At 38.0% G+C, this 14,074-nt stretch overlaps 1 protein-coding gene across 1 annotated transcript in view; it reads left to right on the top strand.

Annotated features, from left to right (window-relative positions):
• DNAH11 (dynein axonemal heavy chain 11) overlaps positions 1-14,074 on the top strand; it is a 158,071-nt gene that overhangs the window by 117,886 nt on the left and 26,111 nt on the right. Inside the window, 5 exon segments of the mRNA XM_075140860.1 lie at positions 1,570-1,620; positions 1,622-1,744; positions 4,634-4,869; positions 6,144-6,266; positions 13,384-13,588. Coding sequence (XP_074996961.1) covers positions 1,570-1,620; positions 1,622-1,744; positions 4,634-4,869; positions 6,144-6,266; positions 13,384-13,588 — 738 coding nt within the window.

Below are 14,074 nucleotides of genomic sequence, written 5' to 3'. Positions count from 1 at the left end.
TCTGAAAAATAAATGTCTGTACAGACAGTGGGTAAAGGATGGTCCTTATAAGTTGTTTAGCAGTGTGCTTTCCTTCTTTCTTTGCTTCAGTCCCTCTGCTCGCTGGAGAATGATTTCCTGAGGTTTCCCTGATACAAGTGAACAAACTGTGAAACAACTTTTATTTTACCATGAGCATTTCAAACAGTACAAACAAGGAAGAAAGGTTATGGCAGTCTATTCCAATTTTACATCTAGAATTTCATCAGTTTGAAGATGACTCTAATGGATGATCAATTTTTACCTTCCTTTCCATGCTGAAACTATTTGAGCATACATTCATGCATACATTCATTCCTTTGCTGTGAATTGTATACATGGAACAAGCAAAGTATAATGTGCCAAATACTGCTAGTTTGGTTTTTATACCATGTCATAAATTCCAGTTGAAACGGAGATGATTATTTGATCCATATCTTAAACATTAACTTTCTTTAAAGAAGATACTTTCATTTCTCTGAAATTCTTTAGTTACCATTTCAACATTTTAAATAGATGGTGGGCTGTCTTTACAACATAACTGGAATAAAATAACAGCTTTCCATATAGATACTAATAAGAAATCATCAGTACCTGGGACCGTTCCTGACTATTCATCCAAAATATCCCAGGGTAAGCGTGGTTAAGATGAACTCTGCAAAGTGCACAAGGGATTCCAGAAATCAGGGCTCTCTGGAGGAAAAAAGTATGAAGAAAATGATTTCTAGAGTTAAACTTTAACAGAATCATTGAGGCTGGAAGGAACCTTCTGAGATCATCTAGTCCAACCCCCCTGCTCAAACTGGGTTGATTAGACCAGATTGCTCAGGACCATGTCCAGTTGGGTTTTGAATATCTCCCAGGATAGAAACTCCACAACCTCTTTGGGCAACCTGTCTGTTTGACCACCCTTGTCTTTCCTCCTGTCGAAATTCGAAATCATTACAGCTCTTAACTCAGTAAAACTTCTGTAGCTAGTAGGTAAAAAAAGTCAGACGAATAAGAGGAAAAAACCCCGCAACTCTTCTACCTTGCCCCTTCCCTTGGAAAAAAGCGTGAGAAAAAAGTAGAAGTCACATCTTTGTTGAGGTTGAAACAGCTTTTTCTCCTTTCTTCATCTTTTTTTTCTTCTAATATTCTTGTTTCCTTGCCTTTTCTGAATCTTGCTAGAAATGATTGCCCTTCGCACAAGGCAGTGCTGCCATACTGTACCTGGCAGTAGGATGCCAGATGCTGCCGGTATTGCCATGTGTCTGCCGTACTGTATCTGGTCTAGGCAAAAGCACCATTACTGAAAAAAAATCAGAAAAGGGAAGGACATAGAATACTTGATGAAGAGCTCCATCATATTTTTTCGGATTCAAAGGCTTCAAATCACCACCAGAAATTATGGATTGTTTCCAGCCTTGCAGTCTTAGGAAGTGTATCTCTTGCTGACAGAGTACCGTTCCTGTTGTGCTTTTGCATGCTTCTGGTTTTTAATGTGGAGATTAAACTTTCTGTTGCTTCCAAGTTGTTCGGGAGATGACATTTTCTAATTTTGCTTTGCAGTCTGAAGACATGTGTTGGAGCCAGTCTGTTGAAAATCTCAAAGTGCAAAAGAAAAACTTCATGCGTTGATGTCTTATTAACAGCAGCGTTTGTGTCTTACTTTGGACCCTTCACAAAACAGTATCGCCAGGAACTGATGGAACATTTCTGGATTCCTTTTCTAAAGTCACAAAAGGTAAAATTTGCTGTACAAAATGGGAGTCTCCAGTGAAGAGACTGGTTTGTTAAAGTTGCTGTCTTTCAAAAATTTGAAGTATATATCTGTGTTTAAAAGTGGCTATAAAATACTCTTTGCAGGTATTTGTTTTCTAGTGTGTATGTGTATATATATATATATATGTATGTATGTATGTGTGTGGAACACACACACACACACACACACGCTTTCCTCAGATTACAGGTACATTTGGAGGGGAATGGAAGAGAGAGGTTAAGTGCTCTTTGGGAAAAGAAAATCCCTTCCCTTTCCAATTCTCAATGCCAAATTCTGTCCTTTGTGACACCTGTTTAATACCAAATGCTATAAATAGTGATAGAGCTGTATAGAGAGACCTACTCTGCTTAGCTTTTCAGCTCCAGGAAGAGCGTGTAGTTATGATAATTCCCATTTCTCTGTACACGGAGAACATGATAGTACTCAATAAATGCATAGAGGCTCTAACACTTAGAATTGTCTCTGCAAAGCTTTCTCCATCCTTCCTTGTGAAGCTTTGGACCATTCCTTTCTTCCTTACTGCTGCAAATGCTCCTCACTTCTTGCTACTTATTTCTTATTTCTCATGTGCCACAAATCACAGCATTGTATCACAATTAATGTAGTTTATTCTCTGAAATATGTGACGTGTGGAAGTCTTACCCCATTTTAAATCACAAAGCAAAGGCACAGCAGGCGAGCTGAGTTGCCTGAGGACACTCTGGAAATACAGTTAAAGCCAAATCCAAGTTTCCCCAGGTCAGCACTCAGAATTGCAGGGGCATCTTTTTGTAGATGTTTGCTTTGTGCGAGCATTTAAGTGTCACTAATTAGTGTGGAGCTTTGTTTTGCATGGAACATCTCCCTGTCCTTTTCCACCAAAAATTTGTCTGCAGATGAAGTTCTTTCTCAAAAACTTCCTTCTACCTTGCAGCCTAACGCTGATAGGTAGAAAAAATTATCCCTGTATATTTGTTTTCAGTAGTGGGACCCTAGAAATAAATGTCATTCTTAACTCTTTTAAGAATCCTCTGAAATGGATTGAACATTTTTGTAAATAAAAATAATCCATACTGTAACTTTTTAGTTTTTAAGATGCTTTCACTGAACAGCAGTGAGATAAAATACCTCATTTCAGCTTTGACTGTTTTCCTGCAAATGGGGAAGAGTGGAAAAGAGGAGAGAAATGCATTTGGGAAGTGATGTTAAAAATAGATGTTTATTAATAGACCTCTTTAGCAGGAACAACAAGCAGTTCTCTGCCATGAAGTATCAGTTTTGTGTAGATACGGGGTCAACAGATGTATCTATATATTAAAATATTTTTCTTGCATTGTGTGAAAATCTGTATTAGAAACCCTGATAATACCCCAACGCTACTGTTTTCCACAAGGAAGTATTTCAGCTCATGGAAATGATTGTATTGCTTGCCTTACAGTCCAGAGATAAAACGAATCATATTTTCAGTCTTCTGCTATATTTAGATAAATGTGTTACACACAGGAGATAAATAGATTGCATGCTTGCAGAGGGGAGCATATGCCTGTTGGTCCTTTTGTGCTTATATTTTCAGCAAGTTCATCAAATATTAGGTTTTTTTTTGGCTCGGTGATTAGAATCAGGGGTTAGACAATTTTAAGGTGGTATGTATTTTGTAATAATATGGTAACTATGACATTATGCCACAGAAACTGCACTAGAGGTATGGTGCCATTCTTATTAATACTAATAATTGTGCAAATTTGGCTCAACTTAAATATATGTAATGACTTCCTTTAGAAATAACCACCGGATTTACATGCTTTTTTATTTCAGTGTGCACTTTTAAAAAGTCTACAAGCCAGTACTAAGGACTATACATGTCTAGGGGAGAGGAAAATTTTGATGGAAGAGTTTTTAAAACACTTCTGAATGGGGTAGAAGATAGTTCAGGCTAAATACTGATGATGCTGTGCTTTCCTTTAATTTATGGGTTTAGAATTCAATCCAGACATCTCAAATAAGGAAGCCTGGGATAACATCGTGAAGGCATTTGTGAGGGTTTGCCCTTGCTTTAGTAAGGAAAAATTTAATTCCAGGCATCCGGTATAGATCATCTTTTATGTTCCACTAGCCACTTTTTTTTCCAAATAACTTAGTTATTCACTCTCTCTTATTCTGTTGTGTTGCGTTAGGCATCTCCCTTCCCACGCATACCCACTTGGTAAGCTCTGATTTCAGATGTTCCATTTCTCGTTGTTTTCATCTCCCTGTAAATGCCTGCGACAAGGTAGTATCCAGCAAGCGTGGCTGGCTGCGGACTGCTCTAGTGTACGTGGAGACCACAGCTTCCTTCTCAGCGAAGGAGCACTCACACAAGAGCCATGCAGGGAGCTCCAAGGCTGCCTCTGCCCCTGGAGATGGTCCCGTTCTCTGGCTCTTGACCTTGTTAACATATAGCTGAACTATATTAATAAAATGGGAAACCTGTTTTTGTTATTTTTGTGTACATAAATACTGATTTATGTTCCAGAAATACCTGCTCAAGAGCATACATGAGCATTGAATTTGCAATATCAGAATCCGTATACACTGAAATTTATAATATATGGTGGGTTTTTTAACTTTATCAAACTATAAATATATTTTATGAAGTAAATGTCTTGGATGAAAACATGTTTTTTTAAAATCTGTGATAACTATAATAAGCTGCTTCTTACCACATTTCCTAGTATATTCTTTTGCATCTGAGACTCCACAGGGATCCTCCTTGCTTTTCTGCCTAGAAAGCCTTAATTTATATCATCAGCCCAGTTATCTTGTGCATTGACTGAGTCATGTCTTGCTGCTCGGTAACCTTGCTGGATGATTATATTCCACTCTGATTCAAAGGTTCCTATTCCGGTGGCGGAGGGCCCGAACCCGATTGCCACGTTGACGGATGATGCTACAATAGCGGCATGGAGTAACGAGGGACTGCCCGGTGATAGGATGTCAAAAGAAAATGCCACTATTCTAACAAACTGCGAGCGCTGGCCTCTGATGATAGATCCCCAGCAACAGGGAATTAAATGGATAAAGAATAAATATGGAGCTGACCTTAAAGTCGTACATCTAGGACAGAAAGGGTATGTGCATGCTGAAGAATTGGCTTTCATGTTTACTGCCCTGAAGTTCCCCTAATTTTTGTAAGCTGCTTGTTGGAATGCGCTTACTTGAAGACTTGAAATATTACATCACTGCTGCTTGTTTGTCCATAGCATCACTTTCCATTTAAACTGGTGCTTGAAAGAGGACCTTTTTTATGCGATTTTCAAATGTTGAGGAGGAAATGAAGTGGAAGTTGAGGTGCTCTTCTTGTGAGGGGCAAATAACTTTTTCGATAGGTAAGGTGCAAATCCCGATGATATGGTGTTGCTTATACTGTACAGTGTAGTCAGCAGGACACAGCACGTGCACCTTACAGAGGTGGGGTACAATTCAGTGTACGGCATTCAAGGCAAAAGCCAATTATCAAGTCTCTTGCTGATAAACATGTTTTTAATTCTCATTGCTATTACTGAATTAGTTGTAAGTTGATAGCACTTGCATGTAATTGATCTGTTCATATCTTTTCTCATATTTACTTTGATTTTGGGAGACAACTAGGTAAGATTTAACTGCTCCATTTCAAAGGGCTATCTGAGTTTATTTTACTGAATTCCAGATACAACAGCACAGTAAATGGCCACAGTAATGCCTCATTTTTAAATGAAGCGTTAATCGTTTATCTGGTCTGCTCCTCTGAACAAACTCTTTTCCCTCACCTGCCCTGATTTTTTTTTAATTCTTTTTCCAACCCTCACAAATAATTGTGATTTTCATTCGTACCCTGCAGTACCCTTCTGCATGAAGCTATATTGTCGGCTTACTTATCCTTCCACGATTATCTACTCTCTTCTCAGTGCCTGTTAAAACAGAGTTCTTCCAAGTCATTCAGATGCAATGCCTTAAAGAAAGCATTTATAGTGAATATTTATATGAGAATATACCAAAAGCTGTAACACAAAAACATATAATTAAAAAAATAACAATAGCTAAAAGATATATGTGCCCCCCCAGCTTCTCTATGTCAGTTCCGATGTCTTCAATGTGGGGCTATATCCTCCTATTCGCTTATAAGAAAAGCCCCAGCAATACATTTTTTGTTTAATATGAGGACTAGCAACTGCATAGGGGTAAAGATGTTGAACTCAAAACTGTCGAGCTCTTAACCACTGGGAAATTCTGTGTGAACCGTTTTGCATGGTTTAACCATGCTCTTTGAGAAAAACTTCTCCAATTCTGTTACACAAAAGAAATCTGTCTATGATCAGCATTTATCTAATATTTGAGGGTTTGTTTTTTTATTTTTCATGTTAAGTTTTCTGAAGACCATTGAAAGAGCTTTGGCTTGTGGAGAGACTGTACTAATCGTAAACATGGGTGAATATATTGATCCCATATTTGATCCCCTGCTCGGAAGACATACAGTTAAAATGGGAAAGTAAGTATACTTGAGTAATCAGAATTTTTCCATGATAACTGGATATATATTGCTTTGATTGCCACATTTTGCTTACTGCTTCATAACCCTTCATGAAGTTGGTTGTTTTTTTTTTTTTAATTTAATGGCTAAAAACTGGTGATAAGTGGATATTAAAATGTTAGTATCTGCATCTGAGTAGAAAACAAAATTCTCTTCTCAATTCTCAAATTGGACTCGAAATACAAGATAGACGTGTGTGAATTTCTCAACCCAAAGTGAAAATCTTTACTTTTTTTACTTCAAAAAAGGAAGAAAACAAGCAGGAGCATATATTATAATTTGGCTCAAAAGAAAAGGAAATATTTCATTTCCATGTTAGGCATCTATAGCAAAAGGGAAAGCATTGGAAATGACAGGCTAGATTTGGATTTAACAATGTAGGGATTTCCAGCTGCAATATCAGCATAAGAAAACCATGCCTCCTCTTTGCAGTGTGTTGCCATAACTGTTTGTTGGGCCACCCCATGAAACAAATCAATGAACTGGCTTAAAAAAGGAAAAAAAAAAAGGAAAAAAGTAAAGCTAATGAGGAAAAACTGGTATGCCACAACACAGGGCAGAGATGGGCAAGCCAGAGATGGGGACTCTTTGCATTGGTATTGCTGCCAATGTCCCGTGCATCAAACCAGCCCAGTTGATAGTGTTCACAAATCCATTGAGGCAGACGTAGCAGCGGTGTTGCTGTCTCTTCAGTTTTACCCAGAAACCTACTTTGCTAGCACCAAAACTCACACGCCCCATTTCGCATGAGAGTGCTCCAAACACCCAAGAACAGGAAGGACTACAGCTCCGACAGCTGTGTGAGCTTCACCCCAGAGGTCTGTAGCTGGGCATTCAAGTGGGAGATTCAAATTCAAATCAGGTTAACTCAAGGCGGAGTTAATGCGTCTTCCCTGTTCTGACACTGCTGTGGCAGGAGTGGTAGATGGTACAAGGGAGGGAAACCTCATGTTCTGACCTTTTGTGGGGGATGTCTGTGAACCTCATCTTTCATTCCCATGCCCCCCTTTTCCCTAGATTTTGAAAAATTGTTGTCAAATTTAGAAAATATCATCAAAAATATTTCCTAAGATCTAATTAAGATACCTTTAGATACACATTTTCAGCTTGTACTAAAATCCTTGGTGCAAAAGAATTTCAGTCTGTAATGTCTTCCATCACCTTTCATGAAAACTTCCAACGCGGTTGTTGAGTCTTCAAGGCAGCTGTTACCTAAAGAATAATGTTGATTTGTGGTTGCATGAGAGTAGACTTGGTAAACCTCATTAAATGTTTCATCTGATGAGCTGAAATGCCATGTTATTGTCTCTCCTCAAATGTGAATTTATTTTTAAGCCTGAAAGTGTTCCTCTCTTCTATTCCTGTTTTCAAACAACACATCAACAAGCTAAATTTTTCAGGTTGAAGAATATGATGTTTATCCTGATAAAAAGTCAGAGATACCCCTGAAGAATTTCTGGATGGGTGTCAAATGTTACTTGGAGTATTTAGAGTACTTGCAGTTTCAGATTGTTAAAAGGGAAAATCTGCAAGATGATAAGTTAATAAAAATGGTATCTAGTTTTGGACAGATTACACATGCTTTTTCTCCCTCCTTCCCCCCATATTTCAGGCATTGGTGCCTGCACAGTAAATCTAAGCAATACGCAACAGCTCAAATCTCCTTGCGTACATGAAGCTCCTAGGAGATGCACTCTTGCCCTGCACTGTGAGATCTTCAAATTATTCCTTTTTATTGCATTTTTCTGTAATGGTATATGAAGTACTTCAGAGTAAGATCATATAGCTTGCTTTTTAGAATCTATAGTGAAGAAACTCTGCTGAAAATTAGAATTATACCGGTCTGAAAGAGAGATCAGAAATTGCACGGTCTAATGAGTCTTAAGGCATGAGACAGAGGGATGTAAAAGAGTAGAAGGAAGTTGGATTGAAAAGGACAAGGGTCACAGCGATATAGTTTAGCATTTACTTAGCAAAGGCTTCCAAGCAGCACAACAGGGCTGTACACATGAACACAGACACAAACACAAATATATGAAGCTATTCAAATATCGGTTCTCCTGGTGAATATTTTAGCAGTGTTACATGGCCTAGCATTCTGTGGCTCATTGAAGATGTGGCAGGTCTCCTTTGTGGGGCACTGGTAATATATATACCCCTTTATTACCAAATAAGCAGAGTTTTCCTCATTCTAGATTCATTTCTGTTATTTGTTTGGTTTAGTAGTTGTGTCAGGCACTTTGAATTTTTTTTTTTCCTAATAAAGAAAGACTAGAAAGGTATTTGTGATAGATATGGTGTAGTCCAGCAGTTGAAGTTCATTAATAATTGGAATGTTGCAGAGTATGAAGTAATGAATACTAATTACTCCTTTCATGTCTGACAGCACCCTGTGGACCAATACATCAGCCTAGACTTTAATTTGGTTCTAGTAATGGTTTCATCAATAGTACATTAATTCTGTGTTTGAAAAGATATACAGTTGAACCTGACCCACACAGTAGACACCACTGTCATAAAATGGCCACATACTGACAACAGCTGGATAATTACAAATAATTAAATCCACTGAGCTTCAGACAATCCTAATTTTAAGTAAAATATATCTTATCATATCAATCGACAGAAAGCATAGCAAGGGAGATTTATCAACTTGTACTCCTTCTAAAGCAAATTTACTAGGCTGCATATTAGAGAACTTGCTGATCTGTGAAGCAGTTTCATAAAAGTATATCTCCCCTTCCTTGTTTACCAAGATCGTTCTTGTGTTGTACTCTTGGATATTCTGTAACACCAGCTTCTAGTGTTGTTTCTGAACGAAGCCTGCAAAACAAATTCTCAGCTTCAGAGAACTTTAAATATATGTATAAATTTATATTTTCCTCAAAATGTGGGTGATTGTAGGGTGAACTACTGGTACTTGTTACCTCTGAAAATCAGAATTCTTGCTTAAGTGCCTCAGTATATATTTAGAAGCCTAACAAATTTTAGGTGTTCAAGTTTGGGGTTTTTTTTAATTTTAATTTTGGAGCTGCAAACCTGCTCAGTGGGTCTTAATACACTTCAGACTGTGAACTTATGTTCAAAATGGCTTCAAAATGCTAAGATTTTTATTAAAATATTTTAGGATATTTGCTTTAAGAAAAGGGAGAAAAGACAAAAGAGAATAAAATAATTTCCAAAAGCTATCATCAGTACATAGCTTTATGTAAGCATGAAAGGCACAAGAAAAAAGTAAGTAAAATTTGGGTGCAACTTATTAGCAGTGTATGCAAAAATGATTCAAAATGTACTTACTTACATTTTCTGGAGCAGATAAATCAAGGTATAAAAGTAAACAGGTGCCAGTTCTATACTGTGTTGGGTTTTGGCCCTCGCCTGCTATAAGAGGAGTGATGCCATTGAGTAAGTTTGGTATAGATAGGTTTTAATATTTGAGTTTTACCTGTGTGTTTCCTATCCTGTCTCCCCAGCACCGCTGTTTTGGAGATCACTGGATATGAGCATTACCTATAATCGATCAATGCCATTTTGACTCATAGCAGAGAAGACAGAGGAATAAATTCATTGTTCATAAGGCTCCTATTTGCATTCGCATGAGTTGTTACACCTGCTCAAATCCCTTGCACGTTCACAAAGTGGTAGTCATGTCTCTTCAGTTGCAAGATTAGGTTATTACAAGATTCTTTCAGATGTCTTGAAATTTGATTTATGCGCAAATGTAGCTTGTATGAACAAGTTTCCATTCTTATGAGGCATGACTATTATTCATGAAACAGCAAGACAATTCACTCTGTTTCTCCACAGGGAGAAGCTTTCCTTGCCTTGAACGTCTCGCCAGCTGTGCAACTTTAAGGCAGTGCTTTTCCCACTGAACTAGTTTGACCAACTTGCACAGTTTGCCTACTGAGATTGCCTAGTAACAGCTCCATTCTGCACTTGTTTTCACCTGATTTATTCAACTTCATTCTCTACATTACTTGTTGGAGTTTGCAAGTCGGTTCCAGAAGCTTTTAATTTTAAGCAGCAGGAACTGAAAGAAGGCTCCTTCGGAAAATGTGTTTATCCCTTTTTCTTCGCACTGAAAAATATTGTTTCCCTTTCCTTTCCTGTCCAAGAATTTATCACTTCTTTTCATTCTTGCTGAGCTGATCCAAAACATTTAGCTACAGGAAACTATCCTACTTTCTGCCATTTAGACTCATGGCATGTTTTGGAGAACATCTGCCCTGAAAGGTATTCTTTTTAATTTTGAGTTGCATGAAAGTATCAGCTAAGAAAAGTTTTTGCATAAACTCTTGAGCCATTTCATAATATGAAGTCATGTTCCTATACTTGAGATTTTTTCACCTTTCAGATCCTGTCTTGGAGAGTCCTAGGCAATGTTTCCTTGGGCAGCACACACACAAGGGGGGAGCAGTTCTTTGTGCCAATAACTCAGATTTTGACAGATCAGACCAGATGTTGCACTATTGCTAGACTTTCAATAGCTGAGAGTTTAGCACTCGTGTTAGCTTCTGGGATGTATTTATTTTTATATTTGCTTTTGCTAAAACTCAGTTGTTCCTCAAAGTTTATACAGGATTTTAAAAGTGCTTTGCGAACACCTTTTGACTCCCTTAATCAGCTTTTTTCAAGATCTATGAGAATTTCAACAGGAAAGAACTAGTGGAGAACAATCTCTTTTTAATTTGCTTTGTATGTTCTTAAATAACGGGAAGCTGGAGTTCACGTGAAAGATGCTCTGTCTATTCCTGGATAGAACGGTGCATTAATTCAGTCCATTCTATCTGATTCTGCTGGTGGAACAGGAGGTTATGAGGAAAAAATTTCCGAAAGCAGAACTTGTCTTTAGTAATTTCTTTGGCAATCATTTTTTTGCTATGCCTTCTATCATGGACTTCCATAAATAGTGCCTATATCTGGTACATTTCTTCAGAATCCAGAATTAACCTCTAAACAGATACATTTCATTGAAAAAAATGAAACAATTCTACTGGGTTTCCCCACCTCTGTGCTTATCGTCGTTGCTTATGTGCCTTGAACCGTGTGAGAGCAATAACAAAACATTTATTTTTCCCAGATCTGTAATTAACAGAAAACCTAGAATAGCTGCAGTAATAAAACCCACTGAGTCATTATGTAGTTTTTGCCTTTCATAGATGATAATCACAGAAATTGGTAATTTATTGCTCCTGTGAATTGAAGAACCCATAAACTAAGTACTTGAATCCAGAACTCTAAAGCTTGTATCGCTATGTAGACCTGAAATACAGTGTGACCCCCTTAGCAAAGTTTTTTCCACTGATTTTTGTCAGATCTCTGCTTCTATCTTTTGCCTCTCTGTGTGTGAATTGAAAGTGGAGCAAAATTACTCTCTCTGTGTCAAGCTCTACTGTTTTGTTCCCTCCAGCTGTAGCCAGTTTTGAAGGTTGTGGAGAGACCACAGTATCAGAATTGAAATCCATGTTGCAGAACTGGAAGGTGAATTCCTGTCCACCTCAGAAATGTTGTATTATCTGAAGGACGTGACTGTATGGCTAAATTATTTCACTGTTATGCAAGCATAAGCCAGGAAAACTCATCTCCAGTAGTTTGCATGGCAGTAGTGTACAACATACACGTCTGATGTTGGATTTTATAGAGTCATGGGTTTCCTAGCACTAGACATATTAGGTTATTTTTAGGAATTCACTTGCAGTATATCATAAGTGACTGTCTTTTCTTCCTGATCCTTGGTGAAATGCAGAAGTGCTTTCAGCACAACATTTCATTTAGCCTGCGTTTTCCGGCTAAGGGCACGTCAGAAGCAGGCGAGGATGTTAAGAGCTGAAATATGTGTCTGGCAGTGCACTACGATACCCTAGAAAGAAAGTGATGCTAAAATTTATACAGGAAAAACTTCTTTTATTCATGTTCTGATGTGACTTTCGTGAATTGTGTTTTAAGTGTTTAGTATCTATACTATTGCAATCACTTTGAAGATTGATTCAACTTAACAAATGTCGATCTGAATTTTGTGAAGAGAGTTTCTGTCTACCTGTGTTCCATTGTATAAATGTTTTACTGACTTTTTTGAACAGAATGTTGTTACTAATGTTTGGATCTCCCTTCGTAGCAGAGAACATTCAAAGCCATTGCTGTACAGAAAATATTGCACTTGTGCTCCTGTGTGGCAGGTAATGGCTGAAGATCAGCATACTGCTCACAGTGCAAGTAGATGACACAAAGTTGTGGCACCTGCTCACACCAGACCAGATGCACAGCACACACTGTAATCTATAAGCAGTCTTTCCGGGTTTTTTGGTGCTGTGCCATAGAAGTAGGAAGGTGAACTTTATGTTGCCTCACTGCTGGGCTCCAAAATGGTACTTCAGCAGTAGTAGTGTTGCTGTTTGGGACAGGCTGGCACCTCACCTTGAAGACAAGGGGTCAGGAAATGAGATGTCTTCAGTAAGGGAAATTATTCAGTGAATAAAAGGTGAATCTAGTATAACTCATTCTTTCACCCAGCAAATAATTGATTTGGAACAAAACATTTAGTAGGTTGCCTTAAAAAATGATTTTTGTTATTGCAGTCACCCGCCCTTCTCTCTCCTCTGGTCACTATCAGTTTGTTATAAATATATGCATCTGCTTAGTTTTTTAAGATTTACTGCTAAGCTATTTCAAAAGATGGAAAAGTGAGCTATATTTAAGGAAATGATTGTAAGAACTAACAGCTATCTCATTAAGGGTTGTTTGAAAACTTTCCTAAGTTTGTGGTAAGTAATGAAGATAGATATTTACCCCTAAGCCACAGACTCTTCAGTACAGCAGTGAATAATCTACTGGTGTCTGCTGTCTATGCAAATGAAACTATGCCAGTTAAGAAATGCTCTGTGTATTCTTCATGTAATTTTGGTGTGTTCAATCATCCTCATTTTGTTTCTTAAGCTGCAGGCACCTAAAGTTTGGCTCGTATCCATTTCCTATGCTGCCAAGATCATGCAGTATCCATCTTTTGCAATCTAAGATATATATGGCTTTTTAATTCAGTGAGGTCCCCATTCTTGTGCATTTTATTCCTTCCCAGGTATATCAAGAGTGAAGACAAGGAATGTGAATTCAACAAGAATTTCCGTCTCATCCTTCACACTAAACTGGCTAACCCTCACTACAAGCCAGAACTGCAGGCTCAGACCACCCTCATTAATTTCACTGTCACCAGGGACGGGCTGGAAGACCAGCTGTTGGCTGAGGTTGTTGGTGCTGAAAGGCCAGACTTAGAAGAATGTAAGGTAAAGACTATCTTTTGATCTGTCTGTTGCCGCTTCTGAGATTTTGAGGCTAGCATTAATATGCCTGTTTGAATCTGCTGTACAGTAATTGTTAGTAACTCATATATTAGAAAGATTTTAAGGGTCAGATTCTGCAAAGCATAGAAAGTACTTCTATTGATTTGCTCAAATCCATGCTCCTAGACGGCTGGGCTTGACCTAAAGCTCTGCTAGAAATTAAATTTATTGTGATCTTCTTCCCCCACTTCTCTCTACTGCTTGGTTTGCTCTGTGCATTGCATTTAATTTCTAAGTGCAGGAATAAAGCCCTTGCAGTGCTTTGCGCTTCAGTGATCTTGAGCCAGTAAGTGTGAATAAAATTTCATGCCAGTCCGTAAGAGGGTATGATGGCACTGTTAGGACCTGGGGCATTTGGTTAATAAATCATAATTTATTCCTGCAAAGATGCATTTCTGTGGGTGCTGCAGTCATACCAATGTGCAGTAA

The sequence above is a fragment of the Calonectris borealis genome, chromosome 2 (genome assembly GCF_964195595.1).
Source record: "Calonectris borealis chromosome 2, bCalBor7.hap1.2, whole genome shotgun sequence".
Lineage (NCBI taxonomy): Eukaryota > Metazoa > Chordata > Aves > Procellariiformes > Procellariidae > Calonectris > Calonectris borealis.
Note: the sequence above shows the minus strand (reverse complement) of the source record. Positions and strands in the feature narration are given on the sequence as shown.